Source organism: Lynx canadensis, chromosome D2 (assembly GCF_007474595.2).
Source record: "Lynx canadensis isolate LIC74 chromosome D2, mLynCan4.pri.v2, whole genome shotgun sequence".
Classification (NCBI taxonomy): Eukaryota; Metazoa; Chordata; class Mammalia; order Carnivora; family Felidae; genus Lynx; species Lynx canadensis.
The window spans coordinates 70122475-70147554 of NC_044313.2; the positions used below are offsets into that span (position 1 = coordinate 70122475).

At 44.9% G+C, this 25080-nt stretch overlaps 1 protein-coding gene across 2 annotated transcripts in view; it reads left to right on the plus strand.

Moving 5' to 3' along the window:
- Positions 1 to 24121, plus strand: part of GNPAT (glyceronephosphate O-acyltransferase) — a 33054-nt gene extending 8933 nt beyond the window's left edge. The window contains exons 3-16 of one of the 2 annotated variants that reach the window (XM_030334112.2): positions 6196 to 6372; positions 8972 to 9101; positions 10238 to 10365; positions 10847 to 10922; positions 11187 to 11338; positions 11476 to 11606; positions 13094 to 13317; positions 17076 to 17318; positions 18658 to 18737; positions 19795 to 19935; positions 21025 to 21124; positions 21204 to 21297; positions 21939 to 22000; positions 23809 to 24117. In XM_030334112.2, the coding sequence (XP_030189972.1) occupies positions 6196 to 6372; positions 8972 to 9101; positions 10238 to 10365; positions 10847 to 10922; positions 11187 to 11338; positions 11476 to 11606; positions 13094 to 13317; positions 17076 to 17318; positions 18658 to 18737; positions 19795 to 19935; positions 21025 to 21124; positions 21204 to 21297; positions 21939 to 22000; positions 23809 to 23852 (1782 nt within the window). In that variant the 3' untranslated portion in view covers positions 23853 to 24117. Of the gene's footprint in view, positions 1 to 6195; positions 6373 to 8971; positions 9102 to 10237; positions 10366 to 10846; positions 10923 to 11186; positions 11339 to 11475; positions 11607 to 13093; positions 13318 to 17075; positions 17319 to 18657; positions 18738 to 19794; positions 19936 to 21024; positions 21125 to 21203; positions 21298 to 21938; positions 22001 to 23808 lie in introns of both variants that reach the window. The other variant, XM_030334113.1, reaches the window with a different exon arrangement.
- Positions 24122 to 25080: the final 959 nt, after the last annotated feature.

Genomic DNA, 25080 nt, shown 5'->3' on the forward strand with positions numbered 1-25080 from the left:
ACAATGAAATCTGATATGCTGACAGGAGCCCAGTATACAGGGGCACTAATTACTTATAAGGCAAATAATTTGTGTAGGGAGTTGGGAAAGCGATTTTTTTTTTTTTTGGTCCATAGACTGATGAATGGATAAAGAAGATGTGGTGTGTGTGTGTGTGTGTGTGTGTGTGTGTGTACACACACACACATACACACACACACACACACACACACACACAATGGAATACTACTCGGTGATGAAAAAGAATGAAATCTTGCCATTTGCAACAACGTGGATGGAACTAGAGGGTATTGTGCTAAGTGAAGTAAGTCACTTAGAGAAAGACAAATATCATGATTTCACATATCTGTGGAATTTGAGAAACTCAACAGATGAGCATAGGGGAAGGGAAGGAAAAGTAAGATAAAAACGGAGGCAAACCGTATGAGACTCATAAATACAGAGAACAAACTGAGCGTTGCTGGAGGGGAGGTGGGTGGGGGGATGGGTTAAATGGGTGATGGGCATTAAGGAGGGTACTTTTCAGGATGAGCACTGGGTGTCCTATGTAAGAGATGAATCACTGGGTTCTACTCCTGAAGGCAAGACTACACTGTATGTTAACTCACTTGAATTTAAATTAAAAAAAAAAAAAGAAGAAAATCGATTTTTTTTTTTTAATGATGCCTACCTAAAAGATGATTAGGGGTTGTCCAGGTGAAGTGGGTGAAGAAATGTTCCTAGCAGAGCAGATAACGTTTTCCCCATGGTTTTCAAATTTCACTGCACATTAAAGTTGCTGGAGAAGCTTTCAGGAATTCCTGCGCATAGATCTCACCCCCATATGAATTGAATCAGAACGTCAGAGGAAGGGAACCAGACGTTCTAGTAGTAGTTTTTAGAGAAGCCCAGTCAACTCCAAAGTATAGCAAAGTTTGGGAACCACTGGCTTATTTTAAAGACTAGAGAGCATGCGTACTCACAGTACTAGAAGCAGGTCCGACCAGACCGAAGAGGGCACAGAAGGAGTAGTGGTAAGAATTGGGACTGGAGAGGGAAGCAGCAGCCACATGGTGAAGGGTTTTATAAACCATCCAGAGGAATTCGATTTTATCCTACATACAGTGCAAAGTCATTGAAAGGTTTCAGGTTGGACTGTGGCCTGATTGGTTTATGTTTTAGAAGCACCGTTCTGCTCCAGACGGAGAGGGGAAGTCTGGTTATGATGCTTTTGCAATACTCCCTTTGTGGGATCACACTTGCCTAGACCAGTAAGTGGTCGTAGAAACGAGTTGGACAGATTTAAGAAATTTAAGAGGTGGAGTAGACCTTATTGAATGAAGGGAAGGGCAAGAAAGACTTGGAAATGAGAGCACCATTCATTGCGATAGAGAGCCCAGGAGAAGGAATGGACTGGGGAGAAACACTAAGTTCTGTCTTGGACGTGTGATTTGAAGGCAGCAGGATAGAGGCATTCAGTGGGCAGGACTACAGCTTCCTGGCGGCCGGCCCTCCCTGTTCTGTTGCCCAAGTGCTCTTGTGCCTTGAGGTGAACGTGGAGAGATCTTTGCTTCATTGACTTTTAAGCGGAATTTAGTCAGATGTATGGCCTCAGAAAAGCTCTTTATCTCTGCTGTTTTCTTCTGATTTGGATGTATGACCTGTGCTCCTAATCCTTTTGTTTTCATCTCTCTGTCATGATCTGTCTTGAAGAAACAATTAGTCTTCTCTGATTGGTCCTATTCCATCAGCGGCATGAAGTTTACTCGTCAATTAGAAGCCAAAGACAGTGGTTCTCAATACCGGCTCTTTGATAGAACTTTTACAGAAAGTTAACTGTTATTATCCACCAGTATATACACTCCATGAAGGCAAAAATTTTATCTCCCTTAATGACTTTTTTTTTTTTTTTGCTGTATTCCTAGTGCCTAGCACATAGTACACATTTAGTAAATATTTCTTGAATGAATGAATAAAAAAATATGCTTTGGTCCTGTCCACAGAGATTCTGATTTAATGACTCTGGAATAGGACCCAGGCATCTCTTTCTTCTTCTTCTTCTTTTTCATCTTCTTTTTAAAAGCTTCCCAAGTAGGAGTGCCTAGGTGGCTCAATTGGTTAAGCATCCAACTTCAGCTCAGGTCATAATCTCACGGCTTATGAGTTCCAGCCCCGTGTCAGGCTCTGTGCTGACAGCTCAGAGCCTGGAGCTTGCTTCAGATTCTGTCTCTACATCTCTCTGCCCCTCCCCCACTCATGGTCGGTCTCTTTGTCAATAAACAAACATTTAAAAAGTTAATAAAAGCTCCCCAAGTAATTCTAGTGCATAGCCAGATCAAGCGTGACTGACCCAAGCCAGTGTTTCTCAAACTTGGCTGTGCTACTGAGAAAAAAATCCCATAATGTAGGTAGATTGGAATTGTTATAACTCAAGATTATGTAACCCAACTGGGCCCTCTGTAATTCTTGTTACTCAGGAATTCTTTGTTTCCCCAGTGAAGTCTCTTCCATTCTCCAAAATGACAGTGTCAGTGTCCGTCCCATTCTTTCTGAGCCTCCCATCTCCCCCCCTTACCCTCAACATGAGATTTTTCTTCTTGCTTCACAAAAAAATGTAAACCATTATATGACCACTCTCAACTTCCTGTGATCAAGCTACTAATTGACCTGCATCTGATACCCATAATTCTCCTCTTCCTTCCTGTTCAGAGGGGACAGGGAGCCCTTTCTCCTGTTGGGAGTTCAGTCCCTCCCCTACTCCTTTGCTCTGAACTTCACTTGCTCCCTCCTTCTCCGGGACTTTGCTCAATTGTCCTCCCAAATGTCTTTAACTTTTTACTGTTCTTTACTGCTTTACATCCTCACTGAACATGCTTAATTGTCTTCCAGCTTAAATCAGCCTTTGAGCACATTTGTTCCCCCTTATGACTCAGCACTTCCTTTCCCTGTTGTGTTCTACTCTTAGAAGCAGCTGGCTGTTTTCTGTACTTTCTCACCCTTTGTGTATACGCAGCTCCAGCTCACTGGAATCTGGTTTCCAACCCGCTGTAATTAATCTCTCCAGGATTGCAAATAATGACTTCCTTCCTTATGGCTAAAATCAACCTTGTTGAAATCCTTCGCAGTCTTTAGCACACTCTCCCTCTTTTTTTTTTTTTTTTTAGAAGTTTTTAGGTTCTCTCTACACCCAGCATGGGACCCAAACTCACAGCCCCGAGATCAAGAATCCCGTGATCCGGGGCGCCTGGGAGGCTCAGTCAGTTAGGCGTTCAACTCTTGATTTCGGCTCAGGTCATGATCTCATGGTTCGTGAGATGGAGCCCCACATCAGGCTGTGCACTGACAGTGCGGAACCTGCTTGGGATTCTTTCCCCCCTCTCTCGCTGCTCCACTCACACTGGCTCACTCACTCTCTCAAAAATAAATAAACTAAAAAAAAAAACCACATGCACCACTAACTGAGTCAGCCAGGCATCCCCCCTCCCACCAAATCTTCTTGATTTCCTCTGTTGATGTGCTTCTTTTCCTTCGCTTGTGTCTTTAAATGCTGCTGTTCCTCAACTTCTTGTTCTAACTCACTCTCTGAGCAGTTTTACTTATTGCCAGAATTATAAGTATCTTCCTTATACTTACGTTGTTATGTTAGTAATATGTTATAAACAACAGTATGTAATAAATAATAATTACTATCTGTTGCTTCAGTCCAGATCTCTTTTGAGACACATATTTTGATGTCTATTGGAATACCTACTTGGAAAATCCAAAAACCTCTCAAATTCAGGATGTCTGAATCGAACTCTCTTACCCTCCCACCCCTACCGCTGTACCACGCACACCCTCCTCCCCCTGTTTTCTGTACTCCAAGAACAACCCTGCCATGTGCCTGCTGCTCAAACCGCAAATCTGGATGCCGTCTTCGGCTTCCTGCTTTCCCTTCATCCTAGTCAGTCACTAGGAGCGGCTCCTGTGCTCCCCTTGATAGCTCTTGTCTGTTTCTTTCCATCTCTGCTGCCGCTTCTCCAACTCAGGCTGTCTTTGGCTCACAGGAATGCAAGAGCTGCCATCAAAGTGCTTTTAGCCGAGGAAAGATGAGATTACTGCTGCATCTAAGGGACCACTCAGGTTTGTGGTGCGGAGAGCAGACTGAAGAGGAACAGCACCCGGACAAGGACTTACAGAGCTATTGCTCATCTTTTAATCTCATCTGAGGTTTCCAGGAAGAGGGTGCTGGAAGGACAGACATACCTGTTGAGCAAATGAGAAGCCCAGGTGCACAGAATAAGGGATCGGGTCATTCTCTGCTTCCGTGCTTTCGTCCAGCTTTGGAGAAGGCATTCCTTCTGAATCGACCAGCCTGCTCCCCTGAATGCCTCATGTGTGTAATTCTTTCAGAACCCCGGGGGTCATGTCCTTCCTACTCTTCAGCCTTCTCTACCGGCCCAGCTGGCATAAGCACTTCCTGGCTGGGGGAGGGCCCTCTCGGCCACGTCTCTCTTTCCCTTCTCGGCTCAGCTCCTCAAAGGTATAGTCTGTCCTTCCCCATTCACGCCCCACTTTTAACAGGCCATGCACCTCATCCGGTAAAGGTCACTGTGGATCTCCAAGGGACCCGATCCCAGGGGCCGTTTTAGTCTTCGCTGTATCTTAACTGTGTCAGTTTTTGTTGGGCAGTCTCCTGCAGGACCTCTCTTGACGTTTATGGTGCAACCCGGTGTAGTTCTCTGAATATCTCCCTTCTTAATCTCTTTACAGGTTCTTCCATCCACCAGGCAAGTGTTTCTCAAGGTCAAACCCTCAGCCTCCTTTATCCCTGCAGCCTCCCTGATCCATTTTGTCCATTGTCTTCATTTCCATTTTCACCTGTAGTCTGGTGATGTCCAGACAGGATCTCTAGCCTTGGCTAGATTATCAGGGTTCAGACTTTTATCTCTGACTGTCCTGTTCCCTGAAGGTCATCTAATTTGTATGTCTCACAAACCTCTCAGAATCAGTATCCCCGCCTTCTCAACCCCTGCACCACACTGCCTTCTACCCTTGGTCTGTCTCCCCCATCTCAGGACCGCCCCACCATCCATTCTGTTGCCCATAAGAACTGAGCATCTCTCTGCCCTTCGCCTTCTCTTCAGCACCTTTTATTACCTTTGTTTGGGCCTTTTCTGTCTCTGGCCTCAACTATTTTGATAGTTCTTCAAATGGACTCCCTTTCCTAGGCTTGTTTCCTGAAATCCATCCTTACCACTAATCCACTGATTCCTCTGTTTCCCTGAAAAAGATAAAATATGGAGCTAGGTAGAGGATAATTATCCATTTGTGAAGGTACCAAATGCCACTGAACTGTTTATTTTGAAATGGCTAATTTTATGCTATATTAATTTCACCTCATTGTTTTTTTTAAAAAAAAACATGTAATTTAGGAAGCTGGGACTCCAGCATTCTACCCTCTGATCTTCTGGACCTCATCCTAAAGCAGAACATTCTCCTCTGCAAAGGATAATTATTATTTATCACATAGACTCCACACTTGTTTCCAACATGCTTGTTTAGGGGGAAGTAAAAAGAGTCAGATTAGGATTCCTTAAGGACAGAAACGGACTTGTTCATCTCCAGGCCTAGCACACGCCCATATTTGTTCTCTTTACAAGAAGATGTGGTGTGCCATATGAATAAAGAGAGTTCCATTGTGAGGTCATTGATTTCACTAGTTACCCTTTGATACTTGGGAGAGTTTTGTCCCAGTGACCTCTATATCTGAATAGTTTAAACGGTTATCATGATGTAATCTGGCATTTTTACCTTGTATATTACCCTGTAATAGCATTGAGCAGCAGATGGAGTGCTGCAACATTCTAGGGAAAGAAATGGCTAAATATGTATTCTAGGACACTAATACACGGGCAACAACTTATTTTAGAGAATTTGGTTGTAAGCTTATTAACAAATCAAATGAAAGGTGAGAGGTTTTCTTTAGTCTAAAATACTATCCTTGAAAGACGATTCTCTTTGAATTTCTAGTCTGTGAGGTTATCTAAATAGGATCATTTATCTACTGTGGTTATATTGGAAAATAAATTATGTCAATTTAAATGAAGAAGAGAGCGTAGCATTTTTGAGCTATATAGTATTGGTCCATTTGGAACCAGTCATACTGGCTTGAGGGAATACAGTTCTGGCTTCTTTCCTTCAGAAACGTCTCCCTGCTTTTCCTTTTCCTTCTAGCTTTCCAAGGAATCCCTTCAATCCGTCGATGTCCTCCGAGAGGAAGTTTGTGAGATCTTGGATGAAATGAGCCACAAACTGCGTCTGGGAGCCATCCGTTTTTTTGCCTTTGCGCTGAGCAAAATATTTAAACAAATTTTCTCAAAAGTGTGTGTAAATGAAGAAGGTATTCAGAAAGTGAGTATTGCTGGTTAAAAAACAACCTCTTCTTCTACCCCTCATGATACAATCAACGCAGAGACATCTCACTCTGCACCAAATGAGCAGGCCCTTGGCATCGGGCATCCAGGCTGGCCGGAAGAGGCTCTGCCTCTCTGGAGGGTGATGTTTGTCACTTTCAGATCTTCAGACTTGAGATTAAGTTACTTAGGTAATAGTTACAGGCTAACCTAATGTCAGATGTCCATAAAGTTACAGAAGTAATGCCGAGAATTTCTGTACGCGGTTCACCTGGATTCCCCTCCAACATTTCCTTCATCCTTTTCCTCAGTTCTCCGGTGTGTTTTTCCCATAAGCGGTTAGGATACTCCCATCTGGCGCAATTATCAAAATAAGCAAACTGACATTGAACGCTAGAATACAGACCTCATTCGTAGTCCACCAGTCGTCCCGGTTATGTCTTGTACAGCAAAAGAAAATCCTCTATCACGCGTCACATTCAGCTTCCTTATCTCTGTAGACCCTTTTAAGTTAGAACAATAACTCGGCCTTTGTTTGTGTTTCATATTAGTTTTGGAAACAAAACCCAAAAAACAAAACCAGACCCGTTGTTTTATAGCTTGCCTTGATTTGGATTCGAGTGATGTTTTCTCAGTGGGAAAACATTGTGACCTTCTCAGTGCAGCAGGTCAGGAACACGGTGATGTGCACTTTCAGCATTTGGTTAAGGTGGTATTTCCCTTTGTAATGAGTAAGTATCTTGTGGAGAGATGCTTCAAGAGGGGTCCGCCTTACTTCCTCCATTAGTTTTTACATTGACTGATGATTTTTGCCTGAACCAGTTATTACTCTAATGATTGCCAAATGGTGATTTTTCTAATTCCATCACTGTTGTTAACAGCCTGCTTCCCTCTGAAAGGAAGAGCTTTTCCTATTTTTATTCATTTATGTTTTTTAATATCATTTTTCCTCTTACCAAGAAGCTCTCACCTTCATTGACCTGCCTGTACATGTCTTTTAAGGTTTTGTTTTATTCAGTCATTTACTTTCAAGTATTCTTTTTTTCCTCCTCTATTTTCTAGATTGCTGACTTACTCTCTGGATCTCTGTCAAAGAATGTTTGATAAAGCCACCCAGAGAGGGGCCCTGGGTGGCTCAGTTGGTTGAGTACCCACTTCGGTTCAGGTCATGATCTCACAGTTGGTGGGTTCGAGCCCTGTGTCAGGAAGTCTCTGTGCTGACAGCTCGGAGCCTGGAGCCTGCTTTGGATTCTGTGTCTCCCTCAGTTTTTGCCCCTCCCCTGCTCGTGGTCTGTCTCTCTCTGTCTCTCAAAAATAAATAAACCTTAAAAAAAAAAAAGCCATCCAGAGAATCTTGACTGGTGTTGACTGGCCATGTCTTCTTTTTTTTTTTTTTTTTTTTTTTTTTTTTAATTTTTTAACATGTATTTATTTTTGAGAGACAGAGAGAGACAGAACGTGAGCAGGAGAGGGGCAGAGAGAGAGGGAGACACAGAATCTGAAGCAGCCTCGAGGCTGAGCTGTCAGCACAGAGCCCGATGTGGGGCTCGAACTCACAAACCATGAGATCGTGACCTGAGCCAAAGTCAGATGCTTAACCGACTGAGCCACCCAGGCGCCCCTGGCCATGTCTTCTTAACTGATCACACATTACCTTGCCTTGGCGAATTATAGTTAGATTAAAAAAGAAAAGAAAAGAAAAGCAGATAACACACTGATACGGTGAATGTATTTGAGGTATCTTGACAGCCTACAAAATATATCTGGAGGCTCAAATTCCTTCTAACTGCAGGGCTCCCATTCTTCCTGCAGCCAGTCCAGTGTATAGAGAAATACCGTACCTCTCATTTATCCTGCTAATTCAGGTTTGTTTTCACTAATCTACCCGAGAGAAGCTTTGTTCCCTCTTATACACACAGTCTAGCACAGTGGGTAACAGCTGACCTTTTTTTTTTTTTTTTAAGTTTATTTTTTGAGAGAGAGCGCACCCATGTGAGTGGGGTAGGAGCAGAGAGGGGGGCGGAGGGAGAATCCCAAGCAGGCTCTACGCTGTCAGCACGGAGCCCAACGCAGGGCTCATTCTCCCCAAAGGAGAGCTCATGACCTGAGCTGAAATCAAGCGTCAGACACTCAACCAGCCGAGCCTCCCAGGTGCCCTGACAGCAAGCTGACTTTTTAATTCAGACTGATTTCAGTTGCATCCCCAGCCTGGCCATCGATCAGATGCACGACCACGTCGCAAATGAGGAACCTAATGCTTAGGCCTTCTTTACAAATATGTGGAATTAAACAATGCGTGTAAAATGCTTCATATGTGAAATGCTTAATGTGGTGCCCCGCTGATATGTTAGTGTTTATCACTATTATTATTATTTTCTATGCAATTTACATTTTTAATGTTCTTGCATCATGTGTGCTTATTTCTGTAAAACTCTGAAATGTAGTAGGGGATTCTGTATGTAGCAGGGGAGCCAGAAAGACCTTGTTATCCTTAGTGTTCCCTCTGTACGTATACACATTCTTCCTGTTCTGATGTGGCATGTGCTTTTAATAATATGAAAACCGAAATGATTCAAAAGGGAACATTTGTTTTAAAGCTACAGCGAGCTATCCAGGAGCACCCGGTTGTTCTGCTGCCCAGTCATCGAAGTTACATTGACTTTCTGATGTTGTCTTTTCTCTTATACAACTATGATTTACCTGTACCAGTCATAGCGGCAGGAATGGGTACGTATTGTTTCCCCCGTTTTTTATTTTAATTACAAAAGTAAAAAATACTCACCAAAGCGATTTTAATAGTTACTGACGTGTTTGAAGATGATGGTGAAAATACCCTGTCCCTTCTTCCGTTTCAATTTTACATATTTTTATATGAGTGTTTTTACTTCTGTAGGACTGATGCCCAAAAGCAGGATTGCTAAAGCAAATAATTGTTTATCACCTCCCTTTTGAGGTAGCCAGGAAAGTTGGGATTCAAGAATACACCTTGGTTAATAAATGCAGCAAACAGTAAGGTAAAAACAGCCAGGGACTTAAGTACTTTAAAAGCATTTTCATCTGTACAGACATGTGAGGGAGTTATTTGAAAAGTAAGGAAAATGGAAAGAAGGAGGGTTTTTAAACTGATGATAGAACTCTTCCTCTCATCCGGGACTTGGTGGATTTATTCTGTGCCACTCAGAGAAGGCTGGGTAAAAAAAGAAAGGTGGATAACAAAAAGAAAAAGAAAGTCGCTCTGGACAGCTGTCCAGCATGGACCACATGTGCTGGTCTGTCGTCCAGGTCGTCAGCAGTGCTAACTGAAGACCTCGGCATGATGACATCATTGAGCTGGCCACTTGCCCACTGAGGCCACAGTCTCTGGTGGGTCTGACCGTAAACGCCAAGGCGTCCGGTGGCCCTCGAGGTAGCCTGCCAGCTGGCCTGCCCACACGGCCCCTCCTCTCCCATCAGACTGTTAGAGGTCCTTAACGGATGTTCATGTCGGAAGTGTAATTATTTTTTTTTTAATTTTTTTTTAATGTTTATTTTTCGAGAGAGAGAGAGAAAGAGAGAGACAGAGTTCAAGAGGGGAAGGGCCAGAGAAAGAAGGAGACACAGAATCCAAAGCAGGCTCCAGGCTCTGAGCTGTCAGCAGAGCCCGATGCGGGACTCGAACTCAGGAACCGCGAGATCATGACCTGAGCCAAAGTCAGTTGCTTAACCGACTGAGCCACCCAGGCACCCTGGGAAGTGTAATTATTAATATCACAGGGGTGTTTTCCACACACGAAATCTTTCTTCATAGAATGTGAGTTGAGGTATTTATGGAAAGTTCCAAGACCTGCAAAAAAAGATGATCCCCTTCTGTATTTATTTCCTAGACTTCCTCGGAATGAAAATGGTCAGTGAGCTGCTGCGGATGTCGGGTGCCTTTTTCATGCGACGCACTTTTGGTGGCAATAAACTTTACTGGGCCGTGTTCTCTGAATACGTGAAAACCATGCTACGGGTAAATGCAGATAATTCCCGAGTACTTTCAAGCTGTATTTCCTTTTCACTCGAGCTTGCTGGAGGAGCTTAAATTCTTCCTTCCCGAACGCTCAGCCACTCGTCCCGCTGCAGGAACGCACATGACCTCCGCAGCCTGTGTGACCTGCGGCCCTCTCGCCCATGCTTTGCCCCTGCGCCCTGCGCATGCACAGTGTTGGTTCCAAAGGCTGGACGTGGGGGGTCGGGAGCCTGGGGGAAGGAATCAAAAGAAGGGCACCTGTTGGGATGAGCATTGGGTGGTTGTATGGAGGCAATCTGACAATAAATTATATTTAATAATTATGTTTAATAATTATATTTTAAAATTATATTTAATATATATTACATATATATAATATATAAATAAATGGTTTGGGTATGGGGGAAAAAGCATTTCTCACTCTGAGACTAGGCAATGGGTTTTGTGTTTTGTTTTGTTTGTTTCTGTTTTCTCTTTAAAGAATGGTTATGCTCCTGTTGAATTTTTCCTCGAAGGGACAAGAAGTCGCTCTGCCAAGACACTGACTCCAAAATTTGGTAGGTCCTTTAGAGATTGAAGGAAGAATACAAATCCAGAAGATGTGGTGTGGTCACAGCTACTGGATACAGCTTGGCACTTTTTTTTTTTTTTTTTTTTTTTTGGCAAGATATTCTTTCTTTTTTAAGCCTAACTGTTTAAGTTGTAACTGTTTCTATTTATGGGCTTAGTATCTATTGTGCACTTCAGGGTCTTCCTGTTTGTGTCCCCTTGTTTACTCCACTTTTCAATACATCTGGAAAACCCTTTCTCCCTGTTTACAGGTCTTCTGAGTATTGTGATGGAACCATTTTTTAAAAGAGAAGTTTTTGATACGTACCTTGTTCCAATTAGCATCAGTTACGACAAGATATTGGAAGAAAGTCTTTATGCGTATGAGCTTCTGGGGGTGCCTAAGCCAAAGGAGTCCACAACTGTGCGTAAATTTAGGACAACCAAACTTTCATTTGAATTTGATTTTACTTGAATTCAGAGAAAATGCTCATTTATACACCAACTCCTTTCTGAACTTACTCCTGTTTATCCCCCTTTCCCCTGTCGTGACGCCACTAGGGATTGTTGAAAGCCAGGAAGATTCTCTCTGAAAATTTTGGAAATATCCACGTGTACTTCGGAGACCCTGTGTCACTTCGATCTCTGGCAGCTGGAAGGATGAGTCGGAGCCCGTATAACTTGATTCCAAGGTGCAAGACCTGTGTTTTCATAACCGACATGGAGATTAGGATGAAAATCTGGAAGGGTAGTTGTGACGTATCAGAGGAGCAGAAAGCTTCAATTAAAGAATTACGTTTGCAGGATACGTGTGTCAAATAGGCAAGGTCAGTGCTCATTCTCAGGGGAGCCAGTGCCCTACCGCCTACGCTACACCACAGCGTGCAGTGCGCTGCCCGTACTGCGTGTGTGGGAATCGTTGAGCACTATTGGTAGGTCGGCCAAAGTGTGGTTAATCCTAGAAAGGATTATGTGGTCAGAATGAATGGCGGTGAGTCCCAGTCCTCAAGAAGGTTACAGTTTTGGGGCGCCCGTGTGGCTCAGTTGGTAGAGCACGCTACTCTGGATTTTGGCTCAGATCGTGGTCCCTGGGCCGTGGGATCAAGCCCCACCGTCGGGCTCTGCGCTGAGTGTGGAGCCTGCTTGGCATTCTCTCTCTGTCCTTCCTCCTTCCCCTCTGCCCCTCTCCCTCACTCTCGCATGCTCTCTCTCTCTCTCTCTCTCTCTCTCTCTCTCAAGTAATTTTTTAAAAACAGGTTATTGTTTTATGGGCACAGAAATGTATTAGGTTCTTTCAGGTTGCAGGTGCAGATACACCTTTGGATTTTCTTAATTTAGAGAAATACACATGGGGAAGTAAGGGAGACAGAAACCACCTGCTCAGACAGGCTTCACACGACCACACCATCATTCATCATTCATCCGTAGCGCCAGTGGTTCTGCGGCAGCTGGAGTGCCTCACTGGCGGCCTCGCCGGCGATCAAGCAGATGGTAGCTTTATGCTGCCATAGGCTCCACGCTATAGATCTCGGATACGTAGGACGGGGTGCCCTCACTGGCTCCAGCTTTCCCATTAAGCCACCTTACGGTGTGGACACTCTCAGGTCCTGTGCCTGTCCCTGCTTCAGCCTGTTCTGTATCGGTTCCTGATACCGGATGCCAAGTTTGGTGATCCATGCCTGAAGAATCTGTCAGGCGAGGATCGTGAGCTGCTCAGCAGAGCAGCGTAGCAGTCAGGCAAGCTGTGTAGCCCATCCAGGGCAGGCACGAGCGGTTACCACGTAAGCTGGTGTGTTCTGTGAGAGAGGTGTTCAAAGGGCAGCGAGCGAATTCTGAGAGGGCAGAGTAGTTCAGGCCACTGGGGGAGGCATCAGGTTTCAGAGGAAGTGATACATCCTAGTTATAAAACAACAGAAGTTGTTTTGCCTGGAACCAGGAAGAATAGGACTGTGTCCCCCTGAGTGTATTTTATCACCTCTCAAGAGCATACCGTAGAGACAGAGGGACAGATGACACCACAGTGAAAGTATATTCTTGCACTGTGACCTGAGAGAATTCGGTTGGCAGAAAGAATGAGAAGCCTTCTAAAGGGTCTGCCTTCTCCCGTTCCCCTCCCTCACCATTCACATCAGTGTGGGTAGCAAAACTGTAATTTGTTGTTCCCTGTTCTTCTTTATAGGTATATCCCTCAGAAACAGTCACAGGACATGCATGCCTTTGTCACTGAAGTTGCCTATAAAATGCAGCTTCTGCAAATTCAAAACCTGGTTCTGAGCCCGTGGGCCCTCATGGCTGCTGTTCTGCTTCAGAACCAGCCTTCCGTGGACTTTGACGCTCTGGTGGAGAAGACTTTATGGCTGAAAAGCTTAACCCAGGCCTTCGGGGGGCTTCTCACCTGGCCCGGTACGTATGTGAGATGTATGTGAGGAGCGTGCTTGCTTTTTGTTTCTTAATTTGGAAAAGCTGTCACCTAGACATGAAACACCTACACAGGACACCGAGCAAAGCTTTGCTCAGAGAGAAAGAAAACTTTTTTTTGAAGTTTATTTATTTATTTTGAGAGCGAGAGAGAGCAAGCAGGGGAGGGGCAGAGAGGGGGAGAGAGAGAGAATCTCAAGCCGGCTCCACAGGCTCAGCACAGAGCCCTATGAGGGACTTGGACTCACAAACTTTGAGATCATGACCTGAGCCGAATCAAGAGTCGATGCTTAACTGACTGAGCCACCCAGGTGCCCCAGACAGAAAGAAAACGTCATTTGTTTTTATCACTGGGGGACACTGAATACAGTATGTTGATTATTTGAGAACAATTGCTTACGTGTCACTTCTTCCTATGAGACTCTGGGTATGTCAATTAAAATGCTGCCTCCTTGGCACCTAGCAGGGTGGAGAGTGGATGAATCTTCTTTCCTCCGCATATTCCTCCCTCCGTACCCACTTCTTGTTGTTTTTATTTTTTCAAAGTTTTTTGTTTTTTGTTTTTTACTAAAATACAGTTAGCATCACGTGTTTTGTTTCAGGTGTGCAGCCTTGATTGGACAGTTCTACGCATTACTCACTGCTCACCGTCATCGGTGTAATACACCCACCTCGTTTTAAACCACATTAGATTTGCAGCCCATTCGCTTCACCCCATCAAAAGGACCAAAGGGCCAGTCTCGTGGACCTTTATACGATTCTCGGAAAATGACAACTTTGTAAAGCCCTCATTGGCGTTATAAATACTTCGCCGGGAGTTTGGGACGTGTGTGCCAAGTGTTAGCTTTAGCTGTTTCCAATCTCTTTGAGTCAAAATTGCAGAGACCACAGTTGGAAATGTAATCCGTTCATAGCTCCCCACTGGTCACTCATTAAACCTCTTGAGTGCCTGGTGGGTGCTGGGAACTACCCAGAGGCCGGAGAGAACAAGGCGCAACCCCTGTGTGGGACGTCCTCCTGGCGTGTGGAAGGCAGGGGTGGGGCATCTAGTGAAGCGGGGCCAGCGAAACACACACAAAGAACTTCGGATGGACCGCAGAGCGTTGCTGAGACCCCTGTGTAGGGAAGGGCCACGCTCGGGGAAGGTTTCATAGAAATGACTTTTGAACCGATCTTGATGGAAAAGCAGGAGCCATTCTGGAAGACGAGCAGGCAAGGGATTGCTAACGTAGGGATTGGGAAACGTGAAATGGTGCAATAGCACCGCATCACGGTGATGCTGGCCTGCAGGTGGGTGGGTGAGCTTACAGTGTTGGCTCTGGGAGACGGATGATGGAAGGTAAAGATGTGGACACAGGCTGGATTAGCTGGGCCTGCTGCCTGGGGGATCTGGACTGGAAGCTGTAGTTTATGGGACTCAATCGCAGATTTTTTTTTAAGTTTATTTATTTTTTTATGTTTATTTATTTTGGAGAGAGAGAGCGTGGGAAAGGGGCAGAGAGAGAGGGAGACAGAGGATCGGAAGCAAGCTCTGTGCTGACAGCAGAGAGCCGAATGCGGGGCTCAAGCTCACGAACCGTGAGATATCACCTGAGCCGAAATCGGACACTTAACTGACTAAGCTACCTGGTCGCCCCTTAATTTATTTTTGAGAGAGAGAGAGAGAGAGAGAGAGAGAGAGAGAATCCCAAGCAGACTCCATGCTGTCAGCACAGAGCGCGATGTAGGTCTTGAACCCACGAACCGTGAGATCACGACCTGAGCTGAAATCAAGAGCTGGGCACTTAACCAACTGAGCCACCCAGGCACCCCACAGTCGAGGATTTTAAGCAGGGAAACATGACTGCAAACAACTGTAGAAAACAACCAGTGTCCGTTTTCAAGCTGGGCCACATGAATGGGAAGGGAAGGAGCCTGAACGAGGCAATGGCAGAGCTGAGGTGGGGCTATGAGGTGTTTAGGCAGAACTGCCAGCAGAAGTGGCCATCGCCTTGAATAGTGGTCACCAGTAGGGAAACAAAGATGAGTCAGACACATGCTCCCATGGGCGGCAAAGGACACGTCGAGTGTGATTCAGGTAGAAAATCATGAGAAAAGCGTAGGTAAAGTGCTGACTCCTACTTGGCCCAGGAGCATGTGAAAACCTAGGCACCTGTCTTTCCAAGCGTTTTTGTTTTCTCAAGATGGAAGAAGTAGGCCAGTCTGTAGCTAAGAGTATCTATTCAGCAACTAAAATAATTTAAGTTATTATAGAGTGAGAGTCTGTTGGTATCTAAGTAACAGTAATAGAGTGATTAAATATGATTTCTGATTCAGAATGTGGTATATCCGTTCAGTTCCTTTTTTCTTCCTTACTCCACTTACCACATATTCCTAAGCATTCTCCTATCAAGAGGTCTTCATGATACATGTATCATTATGCCATGTCATATTATATCATGTATATAACATTACCATATGTCATTACCTTGAGCAAGCGGAGACAAGACATATGCATCTAGAGCAATGTGATCGAGTCCAGAAGGAAACCCCACACCCCTCAGTTGTCTCTTCCGCAAAGCATTAGCAGACTTTGCCCAGCTTGACCAGTGTGCCTGGCTACATACCCGGCAACCAGCTCTTTGGCTCAGGGAAACAGTAAAATGATTTCCCTTGCCAAGAATGTTGGTTAAATATCACCATCTCTTCCTTACGCTTCTGTAATACTAACTTCTTGGCCTTCTCTAGGCCAGCATAGTGTCAGGTGGTAAGTTACCAGCATCTGTTAGGGGCTCAGTTCTTTAGTTCTCTCCGATGTGAAAAAACCAGAAAACCTCCTCAGCGTCCACCTGCGCCCAGGGAAGCCTGGTGCTAGGGGAGTGCCTCTGGGATTACCCTTTGTTCACCAGCAAAGTTGCAAAGCAATATTCTTGCCATCTTGGAATTAATTGGTCTAAGCAAGGGGTGTGTGTGTGTGTGTGTGTGTGTGTGTGTGTGTGTGTGTGAAGTATGTTTTCATCATGAGCCTTCTTATCTTAGTATTTTGTGAATTCACATGCATGTGATTTTCTTATCCTGTAACTTGCTATTACAAAACTCTGGATACCCTTGGTTCCTGAGGAAGTGTTGGTTTTTAGACTGGGAATTGGTATGCATTTCAGAGTGGCTGACAATTTAGGGGTAGATAAGAAAGTGCATTAAATGTCCTCAGAGTTTATACTGCTTTTAGAAAATACCCTTGGGGCGCCTGGGTGGCCCAGTCGGTTAAGCGTCCGACTTCGGCTCAGGTCACGATCTCACTGTGGGTTCGGGCCCCACGTCGGGCTCTGTGCTGACTGCTCAGAGCCTGGATCCTGTTTCGGATTCTGTGTCTCCCTCTCTCTGACCCTCCCCCGTTCATGCTCTGTCTCTCTCTGTCTCAAAAATAAGTAAATGTTAAAAAAAAAAAATTTTTTTTTTAAAAAGAAAATACCCTTCACAGGGGCACCTGGCTGGCTCAGTGGGAACAGCATGTGACACTTGATCTCAGGATTGTGAGTTTGAGCCCCACGTTGGGCATAGAGATTACTTAAAAAAGAAAGAAAAAAATAGGTATCTTTCACGTAGGGTATCATTACTTCAGTTGGTAGAGCCTAAAACCAGAACCTGGCTCTTGAAAGTAAATCTGTCAGGTCCCTAGCGTTGATGCATACACTAGCCTAAGACTCCCATCAGGGAACCCATCCCATTCCTTTGCTGCCTGAACGCATTGTCTTTGTGTGTAGATAATGAAGCTGCTGAAGAAGTTATCCAGTCCAACCTTCTTCTGCATTCCAACATCGCCAGCCTTGTCAAAGACCAGGTGGTTCTGAACGTGGACTCCGGAGACTCAGAAGTGGTCCATGGGCTTCTCTTCCAGCATATCACTCTCCTCATGTGCTCAGCTTACAGGAACCAGTTGCTCAACACTTTTGTCCGCCCTTCCTTAGTAGCCATGGCACTGCACATGACACCCGGGTTGCGGAAAGGTAACTTTCGGGAATGTGGTCTTGAACTTTAGAAGAGACCTGGCCGTTCAGCTCCGTATATAGGGAGCAGCATTTGAAGCCTTATCACGCTCAGCCACATGTGTGCGTCCCAGACACCATCAAAGAAGGGGCCCTGTGTACTCAGAAGAAGCTAGGCTTGTTCCCTAAATACATGGCCATCCACTTAACATTTGGGAGTTGAAAGGGGCCTAAGAAATCATCTAACCTGAACCTCTCCATTTATAAGTAAGGGAAGTGAGGCCTGGAAAGGTACCTAATCACCTAAGGAAGGTTCTGGGACTAGAGCACGGCTGTCCTTGTCCCGGTCAGCATGGGCACAACAATCCAGCAGCGCAGGAGTGCTTACTAGATACCCAGTAGCGTCCCAGTGGCGATGAGGAGTGTAAACAATGAACAAAACCGTTTTTGTCCACCGGAACCTGTAGTCGAGGTCAGGGGTTTTCTACCCAGGCTATGCTGGAATTACTAAGGGCGAGCCTCGTTCTGATTCAGTGGGTCTGGAGTGTGGCCCACACATTGCTGTGCTTGTTTTTGTTTTTCAAAGCTCCAAAGATAGAATTATCGGTGCCAACCATAGACCTTTAGCATTGGAATGAACCTCACAGGTCCTGTGTCCATGCCCTCATTTTGTGGATGGGGAAATGGCCCTGGAGAGAAGTCAGACAATTTAGTTCAAGACCCAGGAAACTCAAATCTTGATCTGAGGTTTCTTACATTGAAATTCATTCACAACCAAGGATCACATGCATGGTCTTCTAGAGTGTTGGGGACACCCTGAAATTGGAGGCAACATTTCCTGTCCATGCGTCTGTATATTCTTCTAATGAGAAGTTCATAGCATATGTCAGAAAAATGAAGAAGGCTCTGTGGTTGATGGGCGAGGTAGACCTACGTGTCTGAAGAATCCGTGTTTTCTGCTGTGTGCTGGTGTCTTCTAGTGCTAAAGATACAGTAAAGACAGCAGGAAATATGAATAGAGAAGGGACTGAAGTAAGTCATTGCTTCCCTTCTCTACTAAGGAACCACGGGCAGGGGAAAGTGAAGGACCCTAGTGTCCAAGAAATGTGGCATCTTGTTCGTCACCAAACTGACTGGTTTGAGGCCTAGTTGTGATTAAGATTCAATATTGAAACTGCTAAACTATAGTTTGTTCTGTACGTAAAATTTGGATTGGTTATAGCTTCCTTTGGGGGCCCTAATTCTTGTCCCTGCCTTTGAATAACATGCCTTTGAAGCAGTGCATTTTGGAAAGTCAAGGACTTCTTGGTACTCCCTTCAAAAGCAATGTTGTAATTTGATGTAATTAATTTATTTCCAGAGGATGTCTACAGTTGCTTTCGCTTCCTGGTCAGTGTTTTTTCAGATGAGTTCATCTTCCTTCCAGGAAACACAGTCAAGGTAAATCCTTACAGCCGAAGAGCCCAAGTGTGTTCGCAGTGTGAGTTCTGGAAATGGTAGGCTTGCATCCACGAGTGTGACCTCCCTTTCTCCAAGGCTTCATTTGGCAGAATTAAAGAGACACTTGGACACTCACAGCTCAGCAAGCTCTGTTTTGGTTCTTGGTCAAGTTTAATCAGTAATGTAGGGCTTATTCGGTGAGAAGAGAGTCTTTCTTTCAACCTTCAGTGCAGCCACTGTAAATAAATCAACACCGTTTTGTTAAAAATTTACCAACCAGCAGGGGCACCTGGGTGGTTTGGTTCATTAAGCGTCCAACTCTTGGTGTAGGCTCAGGTGATGATCTTGCGGTTTCTTGAGTTTGAACCCCGTGTTGGGCTCCGTGCTGGCAAGCATGGAGCCTGCTTGGAATTCTATGTCTCCTTTCTCTCTGCCCCTCCCCCACTCGCTCTGTCTGGCTCTCTCTCTCTCAAAATAAATAAATAAACTTAAAACAAAATTTACCGACTGCCACACGTTTTCCCGTTAACAACTTGTTGGAATGTGTCGGGCCTCTTGCTTTGAGATTGGCGAGCAGTAGTGTTACCCAGTGGTATAGACAGCTCATGAGGAATCGGGCTCCCAGATTCCCGGTAGTTTGCTGGCCCGCTGGTTTGCCGCGGCGGGCGGTGTACCAGGATGGCAAGTAGTTAGGTTTCTGTACGCTGTGCCAGGGAGCACAAGTTTTCCTCAGTTGAAAATGAGGGCAGCAGATTTTGAGCATAAGCATAACCCCACATATTTTGAGGACCTGCTGTATGTCCTTCCTGTTGGAATGTAAGGAGTGTGGCCATGCAGAGTGAGAAAATCCATCCCCCGGGTCGTGATTTCTAAGGCTTATGAATCTTCTGTGTGTTTGCTGTTTGAGGTTCCGCATTTTGCGTGTTAGCACACACGCTTCTCTGGCTGCTAACAACCAGAACCTTCCGGAAGGGTTGTGGAATTAACTGGTGTTCTCTCAGTGTCCCCGTTAACCTAAATTAGTGGATGCACTCTGTCTTCTCCTCTTCCTTCCCAGGACTTTGAAGAAGGCTGTTACCTGCTCTGTAAAAGTGAGACAATACAAGTGACAACAAGGGACATCCTAGTTACCCCGAAAGGAAATCCTGTCTTAGAATTTTTAATAGGCCTCTTTAAACCTTTTGTGGAATCTTATCAGGTATGTAACTCTTAGGAAGTTCTGCTTCATCCTCCCGTATCCGGTATAACTAAGATCCCCCCAGCCTGTACTTCCTTCTGGTCCCAAGGGCAAGTGTCTCCCCCAGGTGATTGGTGGAACAGTAGGGAGATTGATCAATAGGGTGAAAGATTCACCTCTCAGGTGATTCACGCTCTCAGACCCCAGAGGGTAGCAGCTTTATGACGCCACATAACTGCACTTACACCCAAGCACTGTCATGCTGTATCTTAACAGCTGTTTTCGTAGCACGTAGCAAGGTGTTTGATACATCATAGGCGCGCAGTAAATGCAAGACTTGAATGATACAGAAAGTCATTTCTATCAGAATTTCTATACAGAAAGTATTTCTATCACTAGAGGCTGATGTTGGAAGGGAAAGGAAAGGTTGGGGTGCAAGCATCAGAAAGAGTGTGTCAGAGCTCTAGGAGTGCTTTGAGAGGGGGGAGGGTCTATATGCCCGGCAGGAACTGTGCCAGGATTCAAAGGGAGAAGGGGAGTTTGCAGTGGAAGCTCTCAAGGGACTGTACATATTTGCAAGAAGAGGGCTCTGTTTCTGAGTTCTGTGCACCGGTTAGAGGCACCGGGGACTGACCTCCTGGCAGAGCGGCGCTCTGGCCTATGAAATAGTTCTTGTACAAAGTCTGGCACTTAGTAAATAAATGATAAATGCTCCTTCTATCTCAAAGCACCTTTCAGTGCTAGAAGCCATCAGCATTGGGGGCCTATTAGGTGTTTTTAGAGAAAAAACAGTTGCAAAACTTTCGGTCCTCTCTTCCTAAGCAGTGTAAGATCTGTTAAGCTGATGGTGATTCACTTAATTTGCAACCCATCAAAGTGAGAAATTGTATTTTAATAAATGTCAATACTATTTCAAACTCTTTTTTCTAACTATAAGCAGTGATACGAGCTCAAGAGGGACCCAAGAATTCTGTGGCTTTTCTGTGCCCAAACCTTGGAGGGCATTTATTCTGCTCTTACATAAAGTATCTTTCTGTGACGAGGGGCACTATCACGTTACTGGCTGTCCTATTGTATTTGGCTGCGTTTTTCTCTTTCTGTTAAAACCAGATAATTTGCAAATACCTCTTGCACGAAGAAGAAGACTACTTCACTGAGAAACAGTACTTGGATGGAGTTAGAAAATTCACCAGTGAGCTTCTTGATCAAGGTCAGTCACACCCCTGTGGGTGGTGATTTCCTGTGGTTGAAAACAAGAAGTGGTCCACTCACTTCTTTCTCTGTCCCAGGTGCCTCGCAGTGTTACGACGTATTGTCTTCCGATGTACAGAAAAATGCCTTAGCAGCTTTTGTGAGGCTAGGTGTGGTAGAGAAGAAGAAAGTGTAAGTACTGCGTGGGACCTCATGGGTGCTGAAGGGGCGGCGACGGCTAATGACAATTGAGCCCCGAATCCAGACAAAGTCGTAGAAATAGATGATCTGTAAACATTATACCGTACCTCCCTCACCCATCTGCTGATGGGTCACGTCAGTATGAGTTACTGTGGAAATTTTATGTGGATATGAACAAAAATGATACTAAAGCAAAAAAAGTGTTTTAGGCCAGCAGTTTGGCTTTGACCTAATATTGAAATTTATAGATTAATTATAAGAAAGATTTTGGGGGAGCACAGTAGAGTGTGTGTGCATGTATACACTTGTATATGCCCACGTGCAATACCTAAATACATACGTGTATGTGCAGATCGTTAGATGTTTCCTCTTCTGAGTGAATGAAGGTAAGAGCGGTCAAGCTTACGGACGGCTGGCTGGCTCAGTCGGTGGAACATTCAACTTTTGATCTCAGGGTCGTGGGTTCGAGCCCCACACTGGGTGTACAGATTACTACTAAAAAATAAAATAAACTTGAAAACAAAAGAAAAGTAGTCTTACTGTATAAATAATGAACATTGACTGTATAAATAATGAACATTCCCCCCACCCAAGTTTATGCGATAAGAGTTTTTTGCATTTTCTTCCCCTAGAAATAGTCACAGTGTATTTAATGTGAATGAACCTGCCACGACAAAATTAGAAGAAATGCTTGGTAAGTACAGTTTAGTGACATATGTGGTTTCACATTGTATTTATCACCATACAGTAAAACAAGAAAATATACTGTGGCACCAGAGACTTCATCAAAATGAACAACAGTAGAGTTTTAATATAAAGAGAACTATTTATATTACCTAGGTTTTTCCAAAGGGAAGTGAGGACAAAGTGCAGAGAACACACAGCAAGCATAAAATGGGCAGTCTCCTCACAACATAACAACTATCAGCTTCTAGGGACGCCTGGCTGGCTCAGTAGGTGGAGCGTGCAATTCTTGATCTCAGAGTTTGAGTTTGAGCCCCACACCAGGTGTAGAGATTACTTGAAAACAAAACCTTTAAAAGAAATTATGTGGGGCAGCTGAGTGGCTCGGTTAATTGTCCGACTCTTGATCTCAGCTCAGATCTTAATCTCAGGGCTCATGAGTTCAAGCCCCACATGGAGCCTACTTAAAATTTTTTTCATTAAATTAAAAAATTATCGGCCTCAGGGACACCTGGGTGACTCGGTTGAGCGTCCAACTTCAGCTCAGGTCATTATCTCCTGGTTCGTGAGTTCAAGCCCCGCATTGGGCTCGCTGCTGTGAACATAGAGCCCACTTTGGATCATCTGCCTCCCTCTCTATGTCCCTCCCCTGCTCATGCTCTCTCTCTCTAAAATAAATACACATTAAAAAAAAAATTATCAGCTTCTAGCATAATTAATCAGGGTCTGAGATCTGGACCCTTCACATCCAGTCTTATCGGACATGGAGAAAATACCTCTCATCTGAGTCCTTGGATTCATTTTCTCTCTGTCTACTCTTGGATCTCTTCTTTCCCCGGTGAAGGGTTGGGGTCAGTGTTCACAGCATATAGACTTTCTGAACTCAGAATTGGGGCCGACAGCACCTCCTTGGGAGAATAATCCAGCCTTACTCTTCTCCAGATGCCATTGGCTTATCAACAAATAATCCAGTCCAGAAAGGCAGGGTCATTTGTTTATGGTATGCAAAGAGAGTTGAGAGTATGGATATAAGCAAAGAGATCTAAAGGTCAGAGGAGATAGCAAACATTTCTCATAGGAATGATGGGATAGTTTTAGAAGGGGAGAGTGTTAGCATCTGAAAAAAAAAATACTTGTCTGCTGATTATATTGAATAAGCACTACATCGTTGAGTGGATATTCTCACAAGTAGCAGTTTTGTACCCCTACATGAAATTCAGTACATTTGTCAAACCTACATGAAAGAGCTTTAGGCAGATGTCCGCCAGGATGAAGGGAAAACCCGGACGGGGCGTGTGGCTGACCGAGAAGGGTTGAAGAGAAAGGGTAGACGGACAAAGGAATGGTTGACATAAATAGCGAAGGTGGGAATGCTAGTTTCTTGCTGAAGAAAATATGAATGATGAAATCCCAGTCTTCTGTCATATTATGTCTGCAATCTCAGAACATGCAACCTTTGAGTTTGGTAAGAGGTGCGTATAACCAAAACAAACCCTAAATAAAACCCTCATTCAGTGAGGATGACAGAATGGATTTCTTAATCATGGATGGCAAATGTAACGTGGGTGTGGATGTACTAGAACGTAGGAGGCTGGAAGTTCAGAAAGCAGACTGGGTTCTAATCCTGGCTCTGGGCCTGGCCAGTGGGGCGGCGGTGGGAGTAGAGCAGGGGAGGGGCTGCTGCTTCCCCTGCGGACAGGCAGGTGTCTCTGTCGGGGCTTTGTCAGCCTGTGAAACCACACAGGTGTCAGGCTTAAACAGCTGTATGGGGATGGGCAAACTCAAGGTCATTTCATGAGCTGGTTTTTTTTTCCTTAGGTTGTAAGATACCCCTAGGAAAGCCGGCAACTGCAAAACTCTAATAATTGCCAAACAGTTATGCGAAATGTGGTCACATAATTGCTGTCATCTGAGGACTCTTATTCCAGCAAGCAGTGATGTGAAGGAAGAGAGTCATCTGCTCGTGCTTCACGAGACGTGAGAGCCACGGGCTCGGCAGAGAGGAAGAGGTAGCCGGTGTAAGCAATCAGTGTAACTCTCTCCACCGTGACGGTTCAAAAGGCATCTGTGTCCGACTCTGTGTGTGTTTTAAAATAAAACAGTCTTTTGGAAACATGTTTGGAAAAACAAAGCCCAGCTCCTATTTCACTAACTTGTTACACGTATTATACATTTACACCGACTTGTTGAATTGCAGTGTGACATCAGCACGAAAGGCGGTGGCTGTCGGAAGTGGCACACCTATATTTCCTGTGGCTTCCTTCACCTCACGTGGCGTCAAACAAGTACCAGTTTGACGGAGGTGTGTGATAAATCAGCCAGCTTACATGAAAGCTTGCCGCCCGGGGGCCTTAAGCAATAAAGCTGCATTGGAGAAAGTATGTGCAACAAAGAGACGTTATGTGATTGATCATAAATAGGCTTAAGAATCCAGGAGAAGAAGAGTTCGAAATAAGATGGGTGACACCAAAAACTGTGACAGCCAGCCACCACTGGGAGTGGCATTTAAGCTAAGAATTAAGATGAGTGCCAGCCCTCCAAGTGTGGGATTGGGGGGACAGAGCGGGGACAGAGGAGCAGAGTGTGCTGAGAGAAGGGTGATCACAGTGTTCTGGGGTTAGTTCTGGAGAACCCGAAAGGCCAACGTGGCTGAAACCACAGTCGTGGGCAGCGGAATTAAAAAGAAAGGCAGGTGTATTAGTCTGCTTAGGCTGCCATAACGAAATACCAGATTGGGTGGTTTAAACAGCAGAAATTCGTTTTCTGACAGTTCTGGAGGCTGAAAGTCCCAAGATCAAGGTGCCAACAAGGTAGGTTTCATTCCAAGGCCTCTCTTCTGGGCTTGTCGGAGGCCACCATGTTGCTATGAGCGCACACGGTGGTCCTGCCCTCGTTATTCTGTGTAGCCCCAATGACTTCCCAAAGGCTCCCTCTCCACAGTCACATTTGGGAGAGTTTGGGCTTCAGCATCAGAATTCAGGGCTCACAATTCAGTCCACAGCAGCAGGGTTAACACATGGGGACTGAGGGACTCTCATAAGACATTTGAACTGGAACGTAAGTGCCATGGAAAATGTTGGAAGGTTTCGG